Genomic DNA, 22,445 nt, shown 5'->3' with positions numbered 1-22,445 from the left:
TACCCTTTTAGTTTTAGTCAAAAGAAAAGGAAAAAAAAAAAAAAAAGCTTTTAGCCTTTACAAGGCAGCTGATATTTATTTTAAACACAATTAGCAAGCAGATATTTATTCACACACTGACTCTTGAAGACTTCCAAGGAAAAGTTCCACCTGAACCTAACCAATACTACTAAGCAACTCAGGACAGCATGCATTCAGGACATAGATATGTGCCACCACAAAACTGATGGAAGAATGAAAACATGATTTTGGCATAGAAGATAAATAAATGAAAGCCTACTCCCACATGTACCTCCTGCTCTCTCCCACATCAGACTAATACTTCTGCCCCTTCACAGGAAAGTTCCAGTATATTGCCACATCTGTAGATGCAGTACAATGCACTTACTGGGGTTTAGCAAAAATGAAAAATCACTGAAATTGTAAAAGTACAGCAAACATATTTTCTTTTCCTTCCTTCCTAACTGACCATTCAATAGAAATGAATGAATACATTTTACTTTTTTTTTTTTTTTTTTTTTTAGATAGGGATTGGGGAAAAAAAAAGTGTCTTCTGTACCTTAATACCCACATAAGGCAGGAATACAAAAAAAACCTCACCCCACCACATAAAATAGTAAAATCATCTGCTAATTTTGCTGAACAAAGACACAGTTTGTTAAGAGGCTTTAAGGTGCTGGGAAAAGAAAGAAACTATCACATACCAAAACTATCATGTATCATAAGCAGTCATTTTCCCTTCAATTATTCCGACTTGAAATAGTCTTCAGTTCACAGACACCTATTTTTCTTCAACATCAATCTATATACCTTCCCTCTGTTTTAAAGCTTTCCAACAAGACACAGCACATTCTTACTAATTCACAACAGCTCAGGGTAGCAAAAAAGGACTTCTTAAAGTTACAGGTCGCAAAAACCAGTCAAAGAGCTCTTCGACTTTGCATAACTCCAACAACTATGTTTAGTGTTTCAATATATTAACACTTTAACAAAACCTATTTCCAATAATACCTTTTAAAATTATAATTATTATCACCCCCCCCCCCCCCCCCCCCCGATTATTGAAACAGGTAATTTCTGCTTGGTTATTTTTCACAATGCATTTTCTTATATTTTATTTAAGTTGGTGCATAAAAATTTGGTACCCAAATCATGCCATAGGAACTACAAGAATTAAGCATTAGTTTTTACTGCTAAACACTGTAGTTACTTTTTTGTACATAGGTAGAAAAATGCAAATGGATCATAACATTATTTAAATCAGTTGAGAGATACTATTTTATTTTTTTTAGTTAAAAGCAAACTCATATTTTTTCCAGAAGAGGTAATACCACCTGTATCGATCCTTGCTGTCATTAAATGGCTTATGGCTTTGCTACAAGTTCCTGTTTCCCTTAAAAAGTGACTCATTTAATAGGTGACAACTCTAGCGCTGTAGCTGGTATGTTTTCTTAGCCTGTCTCTGAGATTTTTAATGAACTGCAGTGTTAATTCCAATGTAGCTCTTCATCTGGCAGATGTTGTCCCATGCTATTGCTTAATAAGCACTGCTAAACACAGATGTATTTTTTTATCCACCCAGTTCTTCAGAGATACAAATAGCCAAACATTCATTCTTTCTTCAGGCAGGTTTCTTGTACATGGTAACACATATATGAAGGTGAGAAAAGAAAAAGAAAGCTGGAAATCAGTACTTATCCTGATTTCTGCATGGTCATTTCCTATGCCTTTAATAATGTCCTTTCATAGTTACGGACAGGTAAAAGCACTCATCTCACTACGCCTCAGCTCTTCCATCTAAGAAGGTTGCAGCACAGACTTCATCTGAGGAATCCAACTCTTCATCAGCACTCAGCCAATTTTTACAAGGTACCATGTTTCATTTCACAGCTAAAATGCCTTTACATTTGGATGGTACATAAAAGGGCTGGTCTCCCAAAGCTTTACAGGATGTAATCTTCAGGTGCAAGAGATTTTTAATGTGATCTTTGAATGATATCCTATGTCTCCCTGGGACATAGACAACTCTCCACTTTCCCTCCTTATAGACAAAGTTTTGCTTTTGAGCTTACAGTACTGTTTGATGTAGCACTTTGTTAACATTTGTGATTAATGATGAGTTATATTTCCACAGTGTCGTATCCCTGATGAGGGATTCTCTGGGAAGATTTTCTTGAAGGGGCACTCGACAGTGATAAATGAGGGCCACATCCATTGGAACATTCACACTGGTCCCATAAGCGCGTAGGACAGAGTGGACGGACGTCTGAATCACCCTTCTTGGATCAATTATCATTTTCTTGGGATTGATCACCTCTTTCCTGTCAGGTTCTCTGTGCACATGCTGTAGTATGTTAACACCTGGCACGGTATTCCAAGATGAAATGTTGAACACAGGAGTGGATACGGTTTCTGGGAAGATATGGTTCTCAAAGAGGAAAATGCCAGTGCCTGGATTTTGCTCCTGAAGACTGCTCATCATTGTTTTCCAGTCTGGGTGCTTAAGGGGAAGAATTATTTCATCAGCATCATTAAGAACCACAAACTTGCTCCTCTGCATGTTACGGTATATACAGTCATTTAGAGCTGTGATTTGCCCATAGTAGCCAATGTGTGTTCCATCCTGCATGAAGTACCATTTAGAGGAAACCTTGAGGTATGAGTTTATTGGCCAAGGAATTATCTCCACAGTTCCTTCTTCCATATAAAACTTCAAGACTTTCTCCATCAGCTCGCTGCAGCTGTTCTTATAGACTACCACTTTCTGTACCCCAAGAATCTTGTACATTTCCATACTCTGTATAAACTGTAAGACATTGTTGTAATTTCCAAACATGGCAGAGATACATAAAGTGAAGTCAACAGAGAAGGTCTCAGCCTTGCGGTTTTTAATGTCAAACCTTGGCAGCTGGTCAATATTTCCATGTGGAGACTGATGAATTGATACATGTGTTGGATCGCAGTTTTCAGGTTCCAGACAAACTATATCTGCCGCACCATAAGGGAATCCAAATCTATCTGAGTGAACATCAATTTTTGCTTTTGATACGTATATCTGTCCATGGGGCTGACAGCAAAACCAGCAGTATAGTTCTTTTACATCTTCATGGTGAACAATCCCAATCACACGAGTGACTTTGCTTTCTCTGTCATCAAAGTATGGGGATATAATAAAAGTTCTTTTATCCTTTAATGGCGTTATTGTGTTATTTGTAATTTCCCCTCTACATCTTCTACCTTCCTGTATTATTTTTGGCAGGTGAGCAAGTCTCTGTAATCTCAGATATGAAAATGCGACCATTGAAGTTAGAGTAATAATGCACACAGTGGCAGCAAAGTATGATTTTTTCCCACCACAAAACATTTTGAATGTATCTAAATGTAGATGCAAATTTCTTTGTCCTTGCAGTTTATGCTGCTGCATCTGCAGGAAAGAAAATATTTAGTATAAGATAATATTGACTCATGTTCATTGCTGAAGAATTTCAAAAACAATCTTGGGGCAGGGGACAAATCTCTGTCACTGTGCAGAAAAAGAAAAAAAAAACACAGAACAAGCCTTTAAACGAATGGCTGGTACTGTCTGTAACATTCTGAATTCACCTATATTTCAGATGTTTGGAATAATTTTTGTTAATGCAGGGTTCTTTGGGTACTGAATGTGAAAAAATATGATAGAGGTCTATATACAGGAGAACAGGGAGCCACTAAGCATTATTGTTTTTATAATGAAAACTTTAGAACATTAAATAGAAAATAATTTTTAAAGCAAAACAAAAAAATATCTACATAGTGTACATGAAAATGATACACAAACTAAACTCAGTTGGACTTCTCACAAAGTTAGGGGCAGACATATAAATGAAATATAGGCAGAATTAATCAAGCTCAGAGAAGAAATATATCAATCAGGGATTATTACACATGATGGTCCAGATATAGTCTATAATGTGTGAATTCCCTAACTTGCGTTTCACCACAAATGAAACAATACATACAGAGGAAGGTCAGTTTGTACAATTCAGCAGAAGACAAGTGAATATATAGCTGAGGGGTGATATAAATCTTAGCTTCTCAGTTATCAGCTCTACACTACTTAGCACTGCACAAGGCAGAGCTCGCAGGGAAGGCTGCCTCATATTATTATTATTACCAGAGATCTGTGTCTTCTGACACTGCATTAATGCTGGTACTGCTCCTGGCATGGCTGGGGAGGGGTCAGCTCTTGAACTTCTGCTGCTACAGGGACAGATGCATCTCTGAGCATCTAGCTGGCCAAAGTCCCTTGCAGCACTCTTCTGTGAGCAAGTGTTGACATATGACTGGGAGCCCATGGCACTCTCAATCAGTAATTTCTGCAAATGGAGCTAAAATTACATTTTTCCTTATAAATTCACCTTTAGCCATCCGGATGTGATCCACAAGTAGTACAGTGACAGCAAGTCTCTTCAAAGGCCCGCTTGTGCTGCAATGATTCTTGGAAGAAGCATGACACAGAGTAATCAAATTAATGTTAGGCCAGAAAACTAGACTGGTAGAAAAAAAAAAATCCCTGAATTCCAGCAAGAAGAGTGGGGTTAAAATGCCAAGATGGAATAAACTAATCCTATTGCACAAGATGAAGAAAATGTATCTACAGGCCAAATTATTACTGCAAAAAGCCAGCTGCTCATAAACAAACAAACAGACAAATAAATAAAAGAGCCAGATTTCCATGTGTATAATTTATAGAAAAAATAAGTAGCAATGTCATAGATTTAGTAGATATTGGAAGACTCCTATTTCTTATCCTTCCATTTTCTTCTCAAGGATCTGAATAAAAATCACTTGCATTTTTGGAGGGATCTGGCGTCTTCTGAAAGTATGCACGTGCTAGAGCTCTAACAATACTTTTTCCATAGCATATTATTCAGTCTATTGTAAAATAATAATTACACCTATTATTTCACACTTTTTTTTCACATTTCACACATTGCCTAGATCTATTTTGAGAGCATCTAGCTCAATATTGTTTTGTGATGGAACAAAATACTAGCATGTTTAAAGAAAAGCAAGAAAGAGAACTAGAAAGTACCTAAACACCTAAATCCATAGTTTTGATACAGGTACCACACTCGGCAGCTTCACAGCTTTGGAAGTCCCTAAATTCTCTAGCAACTTTACTGTTTGGCTTGAAAAATTCCCCTATGGTCTGGTTTTCTGCTTAAAGACAGTACTTTCCAAGCAGAAGGGAAAAAAATAAATAATAATAATAATAAAAAAATCTAGCTTCTTAATATAGCAATCTAGCTTCTGCATCTCCAAGGAAAAAAATAATTGCCCAAGCCTTCAGAATTGTGTGCAGAATTTTCCCAATCGTCCTTTCCTCAAAAAGCACAGGAGAGCTATACTCACAATAAAACCCTTAAAGTGCCCTATTTGCCAAGGCTGATATTTTTTATATTACACTTTTATAGCTATCAAGAAATTTCTTTGCAGAGCAGAACTGTCACAGGGCATCAAAAGGCTCACTGCCTTTCACTATTCAGAAAGCAGAACAGCAGCAGCAGACAATACTGACTCTGTTCTGAATCTGAGGTGGAGAATCCCCCACAGAAGTCCTTATAATTTAGAGCAGAACTGCAATTAAATACATGGTTAAGAGCCCGCTACAGTTATGCAGTTTAGTGCTGAAGATTCGGGACTGAGAAAACTCAAATTTTATGTGTCTCTTTATCAAACATTTTGAAGTCAGCCAAGAAGTTTCCCTGGAGCATTCAGTGTTCTTATTCCTTATTTATTTCTTAAAATATTGTTCACTCTTATAGGCTAATAGTTTTTAATAAAGAAATGTCCCAACATATCATCATTAAAAATATACAAGCAATTTATTACCTGTTATTTCTTCTTCTTTTGCTGGCTATAAATGGACGACAAAAAGTTATCATTTCAATTTTGTTTTGAATAGTGAACATCTGAAAGAAAAAGTACCTTTTAAAGCAGACAGCTGAGTGAAGTTTTGTTCAGTTCAACTGATTTTTTTTTTGCTAACATGTATCTACTAATTGTTTATTCTAATCAGATAAAAGCTTTTTTTTTTTTAAGATAATCTGCAAGAAATGCTCAATACAGAACAATACTGAGGAGAAAAAAAAAAGTTGGTACAATACCTAAGACACATGCCAACACATTCTACTTCAAATGACTAGTGTTCTTTAATGTGCGTAATAGCGGCCACACCTACCAGAAAAACAAGTTTTCCTTCTCTTGAGCAAAGCATACAGTTGCCTCCCAAGAACTTCATTTACATTACAAACTTGAATATGGAGTTGTCCAAGCAAATCAAACCTAGACACATGGATATTTTAAACCCAATTGGTTTCCTTCTGGAAATTAATCATGCATGTTGATATATCTGCAGTTCACATGCATGCTTAAAGAGAACTTTAAAAATATACTCTATATTTGGTTTTGTTTGTTTTTTCTGTAATGTACATTTTTTCAGTAAAGTACTATAGGCTTAATTAAGATAGACGAAGACAGATTCAGATGAGGAAGTGTGAGAGAGATCCAAAACAACAGCAGTTTCTAGAAGCAGACACAAAGAGCAAAATATAAAAGTCAAGACACACCAGAGAACTGATTCTTAAAGAAAATAAATATTTGGGAGTTAAATTCACAGTTTTCCTGACATGTGACTCATGAATTTTTATCTCCTGAGATTAATAGCACAGAAATCTAGTCAAGAAATACATAAACTCAGATTAATGAGGAATGGTACATTTTTTATGTTCTCTCACTACTGAGAGTACATGGCAAATTTTAACTTCAAAAATACATTTCCAGCATATCTTAAAGAGCTTATTTTCTTTTAACAATAATAATGAATTCAGGTTTTGTACTTTAATTCCAATTAGTATTCAAGTAGAATATGATACAAATCATGCAAATTTGCTTTAATACTAAATTAAGCTAATGGTATCAATGACTACTTCACACCAGTTTGTTCTTTTTCAGTATTCCCGTTAAGAGCAAAAAGCCTTTCTTCCTCTCTGCATTTATGGACTGCAGTCATATCCCCTCCTAATCTTCACTTTTAATACTTTTTCATTAAACAAGGCAGGATGATCTAGTATATTCTTATAAGAAGCATTCTTCCCTGATCGGTTGCTTTTGCACAGTTAGTCCAGTTTCAGTTCATCTCTAGCACAGGTGATCAGAAATACATTTGTAAATGAGAATTGCAAGCCCTCACATACTGGACATATTCTTTCTTAACATGTGCTAAGATTACTTTTTTTGCACATGCATCACATTGGAGAGATACATCTGAGCTTGTCATGAGACCAACGTTAATACACTGGCTCAGTTTTCCAGCCAACTGCAGTTACACAACATGCTTTCTTCTGCTGCAAAGTTGTAATAAAGAACATCTGTCCCAGCTGACTGAATTAATTACATTTCTCTTTATCTCTTTACTTACTGTCCTTAAAAAAATAAAAATAAAAATAAAAATAAAAATGCTCTAAAACCCTGAACGTGATAAGATTGCACTTAGAAATTTCCGCACACTTAAATCGTCTTTTTTTTTTCCTTCCTAAAAAAGGGAACTACTTGTGCTTTCTTTGCCACATTGTACCAATATGATCACAACATATTTATTAAACACCTGTCACTGGTTCTTCAGTAACTTGTCTATCTTAGAATTTTGTAATGGAAATTATTCAATACTGGCCTCTAAATGGAGTGTTGTTTTTACCTTTGCAGTACAACTTCTATTTTCAGACCTTCTTTTCCTGAACTCTCCACTATTAGCATTATCCTTACTAAAAGGTGGAACAAAGAGCTAATTTAGTTCAACAGCCCTTCACAGATCGTTATTAATCTCACCAACATCTTCCCTGTGTTGTGTCCTTCCTCCTTAATTTATTTTCTTTGTATTGAGACAGCTGAAGATCTTTCATCCTGCTCATTTCAGTATCTTCACAAAGACATCTACATTAAGGGTGGTTGTTTTTTTGTTTGTTTGTTTTTATAATTCTCACCTTACTCTTCTACCTCTCAAAATGGGGTGGGGCAGAGGTGGAAGGTGGCAAAATAAACTTATTTCAGGGGTCAGTTAACAGATGTGATTACAAAATTTCAGTCACTAATAAAGTCTTAGCATCAGTAGTACAGGAACACTACACAGCCTAAAACTTGGCTTCTTTGGGGTTTAACTGAAAGCAAGCTACTATTAATGGACAGCCTTATTAATTTATTGTTTTTCATAAGATTTATTCCCTCTTCTTTGCTTTATGGTTTTGCCAAAAGCAACCACACAAACCACCAGTGCTTAAATAAAAATTCTAAAGACTAACAACCATTTTGCCATCTTAATCTGGATTCTGTCACTGAACTTTTGATAGTTTAGCTTCTTCTCTTTGAAATGCCAGTGTTCTGGCATTCCATGATCTTACATGATCCAGAGTCAGAAGTATAATTTTTGAAGGGTTAAACTGAGGACAGTATTATTTCACTGTTGATAGAATATTGTTCTTGAAGAATTAAACTGGCAATTTCTATTCTAAATGCAATGAAGGTAAACCAGAGAGTAATTCCATTAACTTAGTTTGAGCCATGAGACTTGCCAAGCACACATGTCCCTGTACACACACAAAAAATCTGCCATACACCCATAAACCCATTGTAAACATTTAGACTTTGTATCCTTTGAACAGAAATAGGTCAGGTAAAATAAAAGTTGCATGACAATATTTAAAAGAGTGTTATTTCTACTTATTGTCCTTATCACTGTATTGGTTTTGGCTGGGAGAGAGTTAATTTTCTTATTTGTATCTCATATGGTGCTATGTTTTGGATTTGGGACCAAAACAGTGTTGATAAAACACAATGTTTTAGCTACTGCTGAGCAGTGCTTACACAGGGTCAAGGCATTTTCTGCTTCACACATTGAGTCCCTGTGAGTAGTCTGAGGGTACACAAGAAGCTTGGAGTGGACACAGATGAGAGAGCTGAACCAAACCAACGAAAGGAAAAACGTAGGGGAAAGAAGGAGGGGGAGAACACTTAGGGGTATGGTGTTCATCTTCTCAACTGTTACATGGGAAGAGGCCCTGCTTTTCCAGAAATGGCTGAACACCTGTCTGCTGATGGGAAGTAGTGAATGAATTCCTTGTTTTGTTTTGCTTGTTCATGCAGCTTTGCATTATCCATTAAACTGTCTTTAATGCAACCCATGTGTTTTCTCATTTTTGCCCTTCTGCTTCATTTCCCCATCCTGCTGGGGGTGGTGGGAGGACTAAGAAGTGGCTGTGTGGGGCTCTGCTGCCTACCAGGTTGTGGTGGTTTTACCCTGTTGGGCAGCTGAACTCCACCACAGCCACTCTCTCACTCCCCCTCCTCAAAGAAAAAGGGTGAGAAAATATGATGGAAGAGGCTCAAGGGTTGAGATAAGGACAGGAAGATCCCTCACCAATTATTGTCATGGGCAAAATAAACTCAGCATAGGGAGATTGCCTATCACTAGCAGACTAGAACAGTGAGAAACTAAAAGCAAACTAAAACCATTTCCTCCCCCATCCACCCTCTTCTATGTCCTCCCCTCAAGTGGTGCAGGGGACCGGGGAACTGGGGCTACAGTCAGTCCACAACACGTCTCCCCCTGCTCCTTCATGGTCACTCTCTTCCCCTGCTCCATCATGGGGTCCCTCCCACAGGATGCCATCCTTCCTGAACTGATCCTATGTGGGATTCCCACAGACAGCAGCTCTTCAAGAACTGCCCCATATGGGTCTGTACCACGGGATCCATCTTTCAGGAGCAAACTGCTGCAACATGGATTCCGCAGGAGTGTCAGCTCCCGCCAGATCACCTGCTACTGTGTCAACTCCTCTCCACAGGCTACAGGTCCAGCCTGGAATCTGCTCAGGCGGGGGCTCTCTGTGGGCTGCTGCCTCCTTCAGGACATATTCACCAGCTCCACCGTGGGCTCCTCCATAGGCTGCAGTGTGGAGATCGGCTCCACCGTGATACCCATGAGCTGCAGGGGGACAATCTGCTCCACCATGGTCCTCTCCACAGGCTGCAGGGGAACTTCTGCTCTGGAGCCTGGAGCAGCTCCTGCCCTCCTTTTTCACTGATGTTGGTGTCTGCAGTGCTGTTTCTCACTCCTCTCTCTGCCAGCTGCTGTTGTGCAGCAGGTTTTTTTTTTGTTTTTGTTTTTCCCTTTCTTAAATATGCTCTCACAGAGGCACAACCAGCAGTGCTCACTGGCTCAGCTCAGGCCAGCGGTGGGTCCCTTTTGATGCCAACTGGAGCTGGCTCTTAACTGACATGGGGCAGCTTCTGGGCTCTGCTCAGAGAGGCCACCCTTGCAGACCTCTCCACCACCACCACCCCCGAAGCCCCTGCCATGTAAACCCAATACACAGGGTTAACCCACAACACACACTGAAGCCGTTCCTTCAAGAAGTTATGCATTCTTTAAATCTAAAATTAAACTCCCATCCTTGTAGTGTATTCAGATAGAGACTTCAAAAATTGTCTTTTACAATTAATAAACACCTTAAACTTACCATTCAGGGGTCAACATCAGTACCCCAAAATAATGCTATAGCTGACCAATATCTTATTTGCTATTTCATGGGCGGCGAGCATGGCGAGTCTCTTTTGCAAGTGATGCCAGTTACAGGATCCCAAGCGGGCGCTGCAGCCTGACACCCTCACTGTGCCCAGCAGTTTACCAACTATCCGACAGCAACACGCCCCTCTCCCTGCTGCCTCCGGTCCTCGTCCCGCGGGTTCGCCTTTCCCAGCGCAGGCTGACGCCGGAGCGTCGCTGCCCGCACGACTGTAAACGTAGCACGGCGCGAAGCTGAACCACGGCAGGGCGCCGGCGCTAGCGGAGCTCTCGCCGTCCCCCCCCCACCCCCGGCACCGAAACCAGCAGCGATTACCTCCGTGGCGGCTACGCCAGAGCCTCCGTCTCTGCAGCCCCAGGAAAGGCGGGGCCGGCCGGCCCCATCACCTCCCACCTGGGAAGGTGCGGCAGCTGCGGGCGGGGCAGCCCCGGCCCCGCGGGACGCCCCGTGAGCGGCTGCGGCACTAGACGCTCGACCCTACGAGCCGCCGGCAGGGCCCCCGCCGCGCCCCCGCTCGCGCGGGGCTGGGTCGCGGGGCGCCGTCCCGTTCTGGCGCCGCCACACGCGGGGCGCCGCGCACGGCGCCGGTATCGGCGGGCCGCGAGGGCCACCGGGCAGTCGCTCCGGTGGAGCGGGGCCACAGGCAGCCGGCCAGACCACTGCGGCGAGCGCCGCACCGCGTGTGCCTCTGGCCGGTCCAGGCGAAATGCCTTCGTTCCCGCCACCTCCGGAGGTTCGCCGGGGCGTTCACCGGGGCGGCTCCCTGCAAGGCCGCGAGGCTGGGTGACGCGGGGGCCAGACCCAGGACGCTGACACGGGCGGGGCCGTGTCTCGGCCAGCACCGGTCCCGGGAGCAACACGGCGCCGCCGGTCTGCCCCAGCGTCTGGAGAAGTGCCGGGCCGAACAGGGCTTGCCCGTCCCGCGCCAGACCCGTTCCCGCAGCGCAGTCCGCCCCGGTCCAGATGCCGTGCACCGGGACATGCTCCCACACCAGCATCCCGGGAATGAACAGCAAAGAGAGCGCAACTGCAAACGAGAGACCACAACAATGCTATACCTTGTTGGAGTGGGATCAGGGCTCTACCCCAAATTTAACTGACAGATCATGTAATTAACATGTGTGAAATACAAACACAAACAAGCCATTATACTTTCAAAAAGACAATCAACTAAAAAAAATCACCCTTCTTGAATCAAATACATTTTTTCAGTTTTGAATATTCCTTCCCTGGATACTTTGCTTCATTTCACAGCTAAAATGCCTTTACATTTGGATGGTACATAAAAGGGCTGGTCTCCCAAAGCTTTACAGGATGTAATCTTCAGGTGCAAGAGATTTTTAATGTGATCTTTGAATGATATCCTATGTCTCCCTGGGACATAGACAACTCTCCACTTTCCCTCCTTATAGACAAAGTTTTGCTTTTGAGCTTACAGTACTGTTTGATGTAGCACTTTGTTAACATTTGTGATTAATGATGAGTTATATTTCCACAGTGTCGTATCCCTGATGAGGGATTCTCTGGGAAGATTTTCTTGAAGGGGCACTCGACAGTGATAAATGAGGGCCACATCCATTGGAACATTCACACTGGTCCCATAAGCGCGTAGGACAGAGTGGACGGATGTCTGAATCACCCTTCTTGGATCAATTATCATTTTCTTGGGATTAAAAACCTCTTTCCTGTCAGGTTCTCTGTGCACATGCTGTAGTATGTTAACACCTGGCACGGTATTCCAAGATGAAATGTTGAACACAGGAGTGGATACGGTTTCTGGGAAGATATGGTTCTCAAAGAGGAAAATGCCAGTGCCTGGATTTTGCTCCTGAAGACTGCTCATCATTGTTTTCCAGTCTGGGTGCTTAAGGGGAAGAATTATTTCATCAGCATCATTAAGAACCACAAACTTGCTCCTCTGCATGTTACGGTATATACAGTCATTTAGAGCTGTGATTTGCCCATAGTAGCCAATGTCTTTTGCATCCATAGAAAAGTGCCATTTAGAGGAAACCTTGAGGTATGAGTTTATTGGCCAAGGAATTATCTCCACAGTTCCTTCTTCCATATAAAACTTCAAGACTTTCTCCATCAGCTCGCTGCAGCTGTTCTTATAGACTACCACTTTCTGTACCCCAAGAATCTTGTACATTTCCATACTCTGTATAAACTGTAAGACATTGTTGTAATTTCCAAACATGGCAGAGATACATAAAGTGAAGTCAACAGAGAAGGTCTCAGCCTTGCGGTTTTTAATGTCAAACCTTGGCAGCTGGTCAATATTTCCATGTGGAGACTGATGAATTGATACATGTGTTGGATCGCAGTTTTCAGGTTCCAGACAAACTATATCTGCCGCACCATAAGGGAATCCAAATCTATCTGAGTGAACATCAATTTTTGCTTTTGATACGTATATCTGTCCATGGGGCTGACAGCAAAACCAGCAGTATAGTTCTTTTACATCTTCATGGTGAACAATCCCAATCACACGAGTGACTTTGCTTTCTCTGTCATCAAAGTATGGGGATATAATAAAAGTTCTGTTATCTTTTAATGGTGTTATTGAATTTTGGGCAGGTTTTCCCCTACAGAGCTGACTTGCTGGACTGGCAGTTTTTGCTGGTGGGAAGATTTTCCTGGATATATTATTTTGTAGCTGATGACTTTTCCAGGAGTAGATGAAAATAGTTCCAAAAATAAGAATACACACAACAATAGTACAAATATTTTTTTTTCCACTGTGTATCATTGCTGAACTTCACAGTTTGGAAATTAACACACCTTTACACACAGTGTTCTATTTACTTTCTCTAAAAAAAAAAAACAAAAAAAACTTTCAGTGTCTTGCCAAAATAAAACAAAATAAAAAAGATATTTTTTTGCACTGAGTTGTATTCTCTTAAAGACATTAGCTATACTTTTGATACTTTAAACTTTAGTATTAAGACCTTTCATATAGACTTGGCATTTTGAAAAAATGAAGCAAACAATTTTATTTAACTCTACAATTGAACAGTTTCAGCTTTTTCATTATACAGTAATGGTAATATTGTGTAATTTTAGTCATTTTGAAGCCTGGAAGAAATTTTGTGTTAGCGAAGACCCATAATCTTTATCTTTTGTTATTCTGAGAACTAAAACTATGGATTTATTCTTTCCATTCTCCTTCTTAAAAGAGATGATGTGAACACAAATTGAAACTGCTTTCTTTTGTATTGAGTAGGAATAATCTCGTCCTATTCTTTCAGTGTCCTGAGTCCCAAGCCACAAAGAAAATAGTTTCAGAGCCTGGTGTGTTCAGAGTCTGGTGGGATCCTATGTCTAGTGGGCTCCTATGGTGTTCAACATTATCTAAGAAAAGAGCTTTGTAAAGAATTGCCTTTTAACTTGCACAGGTTGATATAATTATTTTAAAAGTAAATTGCTTTTACCACTAAAGATGAAAGCTCAGATCACAATTCTAAATTGGCAGTAGATTTCAGAATAACTTTGTGTGAATATTGTGACCCTTCATTAGGACTACATGCAGTACTGAGCTTTTTAACCTTGCCATGGAAAGTTCTCTAATATGTTACCAAATCCAGACTACAAAGTGAAGATTTTCAATACACATTCACAGCTTCGTATTTACACCTACTTAAACCCTGCTTAGACCATCAAGCAGAAGGATGGCAAATTAAAATAAAAATCAACCTTGCCTTAGACTATGAGTGGCCATAAAGGCATGATAATGTGACACATCACAACAACACATTAGAACCATTAACAATGGAAATCTATCATTTGTATGTGTTCTGTTCTCTTGTGAATACATTCAGTCACATCTGAATGCTTTCAAATTGCTTACAAAATCATCACTTTAGTTACATCTCTATTCTGACTTCAGAGTTCTAGCTTTGAAGAACTTACTGAAAGCACTGCTGCCTGGTGTAATTTGTAAATTCAAGATGTTGTTCAACTGTTTTTTTTCATTTTTTATTTTTTTTTAAAAAAGGTAAGAATTATTTTAAAACACATATAACGATACCACAATATGTTAACAATCTACTGCTAGCTGGCAACTTCCAGGAAGAATGTTTGGAACTGACAATTAACCTATTAAATTTCTTTGCACTCAGTGAGTATACAGTGTCAAAGGAGAAGGCTCAAATTGCACAAGAAATTGTAACATATTTAGGTTTTGAAATCTTAAAGGGACAGAGACAGTTAAGTAATGAAAGGAAGGAAGCTATTCACCAACTCCCAGAACCTCAAAATGTTCATGAATTAGAAGCTTTCTTGGGAATGGTGGGATGAATTGTTGAAGTTATCCGAGGGCTCCCTTCAGTGGACCAATGAAAGGCAGAGTCAACTTAAAAGAACCTGGATGAAAGCCCTGGCTTTAGGGCTACCTAATTTAGAAAAACCCTTCGAACTGTTCACCTATGAAAGGCAGGCTGTAGCTCTCAGTTTCTTTACCCAGCACTTGGGGGAACATAAGCGAGCCGTGGCATACTTTCCCAAGCAATTGGATCTAGTAAGTCAGTGATGACCTGGATGCTTAAAAGCAGTGGCTGCTATAGTATTTTTAACACAAGAGACCCGGAAGCTCGCCATGGGACAGAAAACACGTTTATGTTCTGCACATGGTAACTACAGTATTGGATCAGAAGGGTAGATCCCCTAGCAGAATGTTAAAGTTTCAGGTGGTACTGATAGAACCAGATGATGTGACAACAGCAGTGGTCAACCCTGCCATGTTTCTCTCACCTCAGTATGAAGAAAGTAAACCTGAGCATGATTGCTTACAGACAATTGAGGAGGTCTATTTGAGTAGACCCAACCTGAAGTATACTCCTTTGCAAGACACAGATTGGGAATTGTATCAGTTTTATGAAGGCTGGATATGCAGTCAGTACTGTTGAGATGGTAGTGGAAGCTCAAACATTACCTGCCAACACATCAGCCCAGAAGTCTGAATTAATTGCCCTCACTCAAGCTTTGCAGTTAAGCAAAGACAAATGCATAAACATCTGGACTGATTCAAAATATGCCTTTGGAACAGTCCATGTACATGGAGCCATTTGGAAAGGGAGAGGATGACTGTCTACAAAAGGGACAGAGATAGATCATACGGAAGAAATTTTGAGTTTACACGCAAGTATACAAATTCCTGTTGCTGTAGCTACTATGCATTGTAAAGCTCACCAATTGGGGTGAACCACCCAAGAAAGAGGAAATAAGCTGTCTGATTTAGCCACAGAATGGGCTGCAGAAAAAGGCATGGAAAAAGAAGTACTAGCTATAGTGCCAGAGGAAAGACTCTTCAAAAGAACCCTATTTATGATAAGCAAGATTTAAGATTAACTGAAACATCAAAAGTGGAAAAATAGGAGAATGGATGGGCAGTTACACCCTCACGTCTAGTAGTAGTACCCTATTCCCTTATGAATAATCTAGTGAAGAAAGAGCATAATTCTGTGCACTGCGGAACAGAAAATTTGTTAAAACATTTACAAATATCAGTTATTAGCAGGAATATGGTAGAGGCTGTTACAGGCCAGTCACCAAGAGGTGTGAAATATGTTGTAGGAATAATCCAAAAACAGAATAAAATTCAAATTGGAAGGATACAAAAAAAAAGAAAAGTCTCCACACTACTGAGGGCAGGCACCTGGAGAGTATTGACAAATAGACTTTACCAAATTGCCAAGAAAAGGGGGGGTAAAGTATTTGTTAGTCCTCGTGGACATATATACAGGTTGGCCTTGAGGCTTTTCTGTAATACCAATAAGGCAAGAGAAGTAGTAAAAGCTTTGCTAGAAGAAATAATTCCAAGATTTGGGATACCTTTGGGAATGTCATCAGGTAGAATTCCACATTTTATAGCCAAGATAATTACTGAAATAAGCAGACTGTTAGGTATTAGTTGGGATCTGCCCTAGTCTAGTGGCAGAGTAGAAAAAATGAATTTTACTCTCAAGACTCAGTTAGGCCAGCTATGTGTATGTGGATCAGACTGGAAGAATTATGACAGACTTGAATGAAATCTAGAAGCAGACCAAAATTTTACACAAGGTTCAACGGGACAACACATAATATGGAGTTGATTATGGATTTCCATAAAGCTTTCGATACTGTCTCTCACAGTATCTTCCTGGACAAAATGACCAGAACACAGTTAGAAAAAAGCATAATAAGATGGGTGAACAATTAGCTGATGGGTCAGGGAGGGTTCTTGTAGCTGGGGTTACATCAGGCTGGTGACCTCTCACTAGTGGGGTTCCCCAGAGCTTCATTTTAAGACCAGTCCTCGTCAATGTTTTTATAAATGATTTGGATGAAGGACTTGAAGGTTTTTTGAGCAACTTCATGGATGATACCAAATTGGGTGGAGCTGTTGACTCCATCGAGGGTGGTGAGGCTTTTGCAGAGCGATCTGGACAGATTAGAGAGCTGGGCAGTTACCAACAATGTGAAGTTTAACAAAAGCAAGTGTCAGAATTCTGAACCTGGGAAGGGGCAACCCTAGTACAGACTGGGGGATGAGATGCTGGAGAGCAGCCCCACAGAAAGGGATCTGGGTTTTTGATCAACAGCAAGCTGAACATGAGCCAGCAGAGTGCCTTGGTGGCCAGGAGGACCAACTGTATCTTGGGGTGCATCAGCAATGGCTTTGCTAGCTTGCAAGGGAAATGATTGTCCCACTCTGCTTGGCACTGGTGCAGCCTCACCTTGAGTGCTGTGTGCAGTTTGGGGCACCACAGTATAAGAAAGATATAAAGATGTTAAAGAGAGTCAAAAGGAAGGCAATAAATATGGTAAAGGGTCTAGAGGCAAAGACGTATGAGGAGCAGCTAAGTCACTTGGATTGTTCAGCCTGAAAAGGAGTCTGAGGGGAGACCTCATCATTGTCTACAACTTCCTCATGAGGGGAGAAGAGGGGCAGGTGCTGATCTCTTCTCTCTGGTGACCAGCAATAATACCTGAGGGAATGGGCTTGAAGCTGTGACAGGAGAGGTTCAGACTGGATATCAGGAAAAAGTTATTCACTGAGAGGGTGGTCGAGCACTGGAACAGGCTCCCCAGGAAATGGTCACAGCACTGAGCCTGCTGGAGTTTAAGAAGCATTTGGACAACACTCTCAGACACATGGTCTGATTTTTTGGGTGGTCCTTTGGGGACCCAGAAGTTGGACTTGATGATCCTTGTGGGTCCCCTTCCAACTTGGATATTCTATGATTCTAGGAGTTTTTGAAATGTGGAATTCTATGATATCCTGGTTGCCTGATTTAAAGTTATGGATGGAGAGAATTTTAGCTGTAGTAATTACACTTGATTTTTTTTTTTTTGTTTTATGTAGGTATTACTTCAATTTATCTTCAACTGCTGCTCAAAATTAAGGGTCTGGAAAAGACAATCATTTTGGAAACAGGAATTATTTGTTAATCATTTTTGTTATGGTTGTATATATAATCGCCTGTGTAATGATACAATGTTATGTTGTAATTGTTGCTACAACCTCTGTTGGAGCTTACAGTAAAGTAATATGATGAGAGTTGTAGCTTGCTCACTACAAACCCTCAAAAGAAAAGGATGGATTGATACAGAGCCAGAAGGACATATAGTTCTCCCCCTGATAGAATAATAGAACCAAATCTGAAATGTTTTATGAACAGATAGGCCAAACCTTTACTATGTTTAGTTAGACAGAGGGAAGTCTATAAACTTGATATCCCTGAAGCTACCTTACTCACTAGTTAGTCAGTCTTATCTGTAAGACCATACAGAATTGTATCTAAGGACAGGGGAGGGGAGTAAGATAACTTGGGCCTGAAGGAGGTGTCTGAAAAGAATAGGTGAGGAACTCAGGGTAGGCATGTGTCCTTGGACGTGTAAATAACTTAGCTTAGTATGCATGCCTAAGTTGAAACAATAAGATAAAAAAGAAGGAAATGGCCTAAGCATGCAAAGAACTGAGTTCGAACAGCAAACATAGTGAGGAAGACTACTGATGACCAGAAGACCCCGAAAGACCAACTGACACAAATGCGCATGTGTCAGGGACATTTACATATTTTAGTGAGTTACGGGAAATATTATGAATATGTTAATTATTTATTGGAAATCTAATGAATATGCATACTCTGGTTGCATATAACCCCTGTAACCTGAAGAATTCGGCATGCACACTAGGTAGAGTGATCCCCTGTGTGTCTGGCACCTCAATTAAAGAATGCCTGCTGTCCTAAAACTCCAAATTGAGTCTTAGAGAGTTTCATTAACTGACTTTTATGGTAACACATGGTTCTACAGGAAATATCTCTTTATCTGCTGTAATATAATCCAGACCAAGAGTTCTATCTGTATCAGCATAATCAGCTGTTAATTAACTTGCACAAAAGTTCTTCAAATACTTATTGTTATTTCTATTTTTGGATTGTAAACCATTTACAATTACTAATATGCTGTCAGAAATCTAAGAGAGAATATTTTAGATTGAAGTTTTTTCTTAATTGAGAAGTGGAATTGAAAAATAGTTACAGAAAAATTCATAAAAAAAAAAGCTAACAACAACACAAAAAAGTGTCAGTCCAAGTTCTAGTTCTTGGTGTTTGTTTTTTTTTTTTTTTTAATAAACAATTGCCTTTTTTTTAATAAATAATTGCCTTTTTTTTTTTTTTTTAACACTATGGAGGATTTAACTGTCAGTGTTCTCTTGTAATCAACAACAGATGGGACCAAGATGCATTTAACAACAACTTTAATATATGTAACAACTACAATAACTTCAATTAATTTCTAAAAGTAGAATAGTTTATGGGTACAATCTTTTCTTTCCATCCAAGAGAACAATAATGTGATTGAGGAAGGTAGAGAAGATCACAGAACCCTGATATAAATTTCATTACTCTTCTGGAGGGATGATTTACTGCATTAGTGTTACACCAGGCAGTTCTATGCCTTAAAAATTTCCTGTTAAATCAGGCTTGGGAAATTTACATGGAAAATGCTTTTTTTTTTTTTTTTTAATTGAAGACATATTAGTAGTCTCTTCCTGCAATAGAGCCCCAGTGTTAAAATTCACTATGGGCAAACACTTGTTTACCCTTACTTCCTTTTGGAACACAACTACTTTCTAGACAACGTAAAAGAGCAATTCCTGTACATCCCCCCGGCACAGAAGCCGCCATTTTAGTTTTACATGCAAATTACACAAAGCAGGAAGTTCACTTACATGTTAGCTTGTACCTCACATCTTCTAAGCACAGCAATCTTTTGTCTATTTTTAACTGTGCAAAAAAACTTTTGATATAGTTTCTTTTCAAAAATGTTGTATGCATATATTACCAAATTAGTGCAACCTAAAATTCATCCCCGTAGTGTATTTTTAGACAAACAACAGGCCTATGAGGAACAGAAGCAGCTGGTCTGCTACTTCAGATTAGTAGTTTTAGCATGCCAAAAGTATTATCATCTACTTGATTTGTAAAAAAAGTAAAATAACACTTGTATTAGAAAACAGAGGCCTCCTGGGACATGAGGAGCGACTGTGAATAAAACTATATAGTTAGGGAACATAAACAAGTAAGCCCCTTCTCTTACATGGTGTCCATAAGAGCTGTAGAGACACATACAGATATATATAAAATCTGTTTAAATAACCTATTGTTTTCCCACCAAAGACTTGTTTAGCTTCTGGAAACTTCTAGTGATAGCTGACCCTGGTCATTTTGGTCTTTAATTTTGACCTGTTCTCAGGAAGACTAGTTGGTACAACAATTTTCTGAGAAAGACATGGCACCAATTCCTAAATATGAAATATGATTTTGTGTTCAAGCATGTGACGGTTCTTTTGGAGTCCACAGGCTAAAACCATTACCTGGTGTCCACTGAACTAGGTGGCTAAAAATGTAGTTTCTCTTTTTCTAGCTGGGACAGGATCATTAAAAAAATATTTTTCTCAGCTGTTGTTACAGCAAACATTTGAACAAGAGTAGCCACTGTCATTCTGAAAAAAGACTCTACATGCAGGCTCCTTAAGAGATATTGTTGTGCTTGGTATTGTCTTTTTTTTTTTTTTTTCAAATGAGCATATGTTGGCAAAGCCTCACTTCATATCATATGACATTTTAATGTTGAGAAAATGACCACTATTTTACTGTGTCTGATATCACTACAGTCTTAGTTACTGAAAAAAATTATTTTGTATGCTCTGAAAATGAAAAATATCCCTCCTGTCTAAAAGAGAAGTTTTAAAATACATTAGCAAATCTGGACCATCTCTGCCTGTTTAGATTAATACTACTTGTGTTACAGAGCAGAAACCAGAAGATAATGTTTTACAGCAAGGTATATCGACATAGTAAAAGCAACTTCTTCAAACAAAACAATAAGAGCCTTGCTTGTATAGCTGCTTTAGATGAGCTTTCTAAAACATTGTCACCCATTTTGCCCGGAATAGTTAGACAAAACCTCAGTATTTTTCAGTTGTTACATAAGGAGAAAATAATTGGTAATGGAATCAATGGTCGTTAGGTGCAGTCTTGGCACTTCACCAGAACGTGCAAAATTATGCCCTCCTGAACATACAACGAATCAAATGGTAATGTATTTACTCACAGTTTCTAGCCTCCTTGTCTAGTACTTCATGCTTTCCAGTGCTTCAGCCCAGCCTGATTTGTGCATTGAAATGAGAGACCTTGCAACCCCGCTTGTCCCCCAACATCTGCTTCCTCCGCAATTACGCTAGTACTTCTGACCATCTGTGGGAAATCCCGTGACTTGGTTAGCTTCCTGTATTGCAAATTGGTTTGCTTTCTGTTCTTTTTTTTTTTTTCAGATTAACAACTTTGACTTAATTGAATGACATTTTCTTCAGTTGATGCTTATACCACCTCAGGCTCTCAAACAGTCGTATTAACTGGGAAAATGATAGATGAACATTTTCCTCTATAATGGTGTCTGCGTATCTGTTCTTGTAGATCTTCTTATCTAGATCAGGATATTTTCCATTAGATCAAATGTAACCTAGTGTGTTTCAATGATCAATCTTAAATAATCCATTGTATTTTTCAGAAAATTTTCAGGAAAACTTAGTTTTCTGTTAAGAATGGTCTCTTGCACTTTATAACAACATAAAAATCAAGCACAACAATTATGTGCATGGTTGTTAGACCAGGAAATAAAGCTCAGTATATAATCATACCATATCTTAATGTATCATAGCTGTCTGAAATTGCAGGTGGATATAACTTCATTCAACACTTGATAGGCTGTTGGAGCTATGCTAGTAGCTAACATAAACATTATCTTCAGTGGGACGAGTCCTCTGGATGGGGAAACATGAAAAAAAAAAAAGATTATATTCTTTTGGGGCAAAGTGGATTAGCTTCCTTTGTTACATATTTAGAGAGAGAGAAAAAAATCTTTTAATAGGAATGTGGTGCTTGCAATTTCCATTTTAAATAAATTTTATTTCCGTGGAAATACAAGCATTTTCACAGTGGGAAAAACTGAAATTGCAGAAGAGGCTTGATTACAGTTTAATTATACTATTTATGCATATTTGTTTCTCTACCCTCATGCACCAGCACCAAAAAAAAAAAATCAACAGGAGACCTATGCAATTTTCACCTGCTTGATAATTTGTTTCTTTCGCTATCTAAGAGTAAAACAAACAGAAATAAATGTCCACTGCTGCTCCTTCTTGAACCGAGGCTGGTTGTGTTATGTGGTTGCGCACAGTTGATAACTAGTCTCCATGAACCAGTAATATTAACTAGTAATATATCTTTATACACAATTTTTTTTCAAGTAAAACAAGATAGCATCAACAAG

At 39.3% G+C, this 22,445-nt stretch overlaps 1 protein-coding gene across 6 annotated transcripts; it reads right to left on the bottom strand.

Annotated features, from left to right (window-relative positions):
• Window positions 1-1,771: 1,771 nt before the first annotated feature.
• On the bottom strand, window positions 1,772-22,137 carry LOC121057389 (beta-1,4-galactosyltransferase galt-1-like). 6 transcript variants are annotated; one of them, XM_040531471.1, is made up of 5 exons: window positions 21,228-22,137; window positions 5,875-5,899; window positions 4,398-4,476; window positions 3,560-3,603; window positions 1,772-3,424 (listed from the first exon to the last, which is right to left on the bottom strand). In XM_040531471.1, the coding sequence occupies exons 3-5, from the start codon at window positions 4,405-4,407 to the stop codon at window positions 2,069-2,071; spliced, it is 1,410 nt and encodes a 469-aa protein (XP_040387405.1). In that variant the 5' UTR covers window positions 4,408-4,476; window positions 5,875-5,899; window positions 21,228-22,137; the 3' UTR covers window positions 1,772-2,068. The 6 variants fall into 6 exon arrangements, with proteins under 6 accessions (XP_040387405.1, XP_040387407.1, XP_040387406.1 ...); XM_040531473.1 differs by having other exon boundaries at window positions 3,560-3,682; window positions 21,228-22,136; XM_040531472.1 differs by lacking the exon at window positions 21,228-22,137 and adding an exon at window positions 10,557-11,118.
• Window positions 22,138-22,445: the final 308 nt, after the last annotated feature.

This window comes from Cygnus olor, chromosome 19, assembly GCF_009769625.2.
Source record: "Cygnus olor isolate bCygOlo1 chromosome 19, bCygOlo1.pri.v2, whole genome shotgun sequence".
NCBI lineage: Eukaryota > Metazoa > Chordata > Aves > Anseriformes > Anatidae > Cygnus > Cygnus olor.
This window is presented reverse-complemented; position numbering and strand designations above follow the sequence as displayed.

Coding starts and splice junctions, on each gene's coding strand:
- LOC121057389 (XM_040531470.1), bottom strand. CDS start 4,716: ATGGAAATCTGGCTCTTTTATTTATTTGTCTGTTTGTTTGTTTATGAG. Junction 3,604..4,397: donor TCACATCCGGATGGCTAAAG/GTGAATTTATAA, acceptor TCTGAAATATAG/GTGAATTCAGAATGTTACAG. Junction 3,425..3,559: donor TACCAGCCATTCGTTTAAAG/GCTTGTTCTGTG, acceptor TCTTTCCTGCAG/ATGCAGCAGCATAAACTGCA.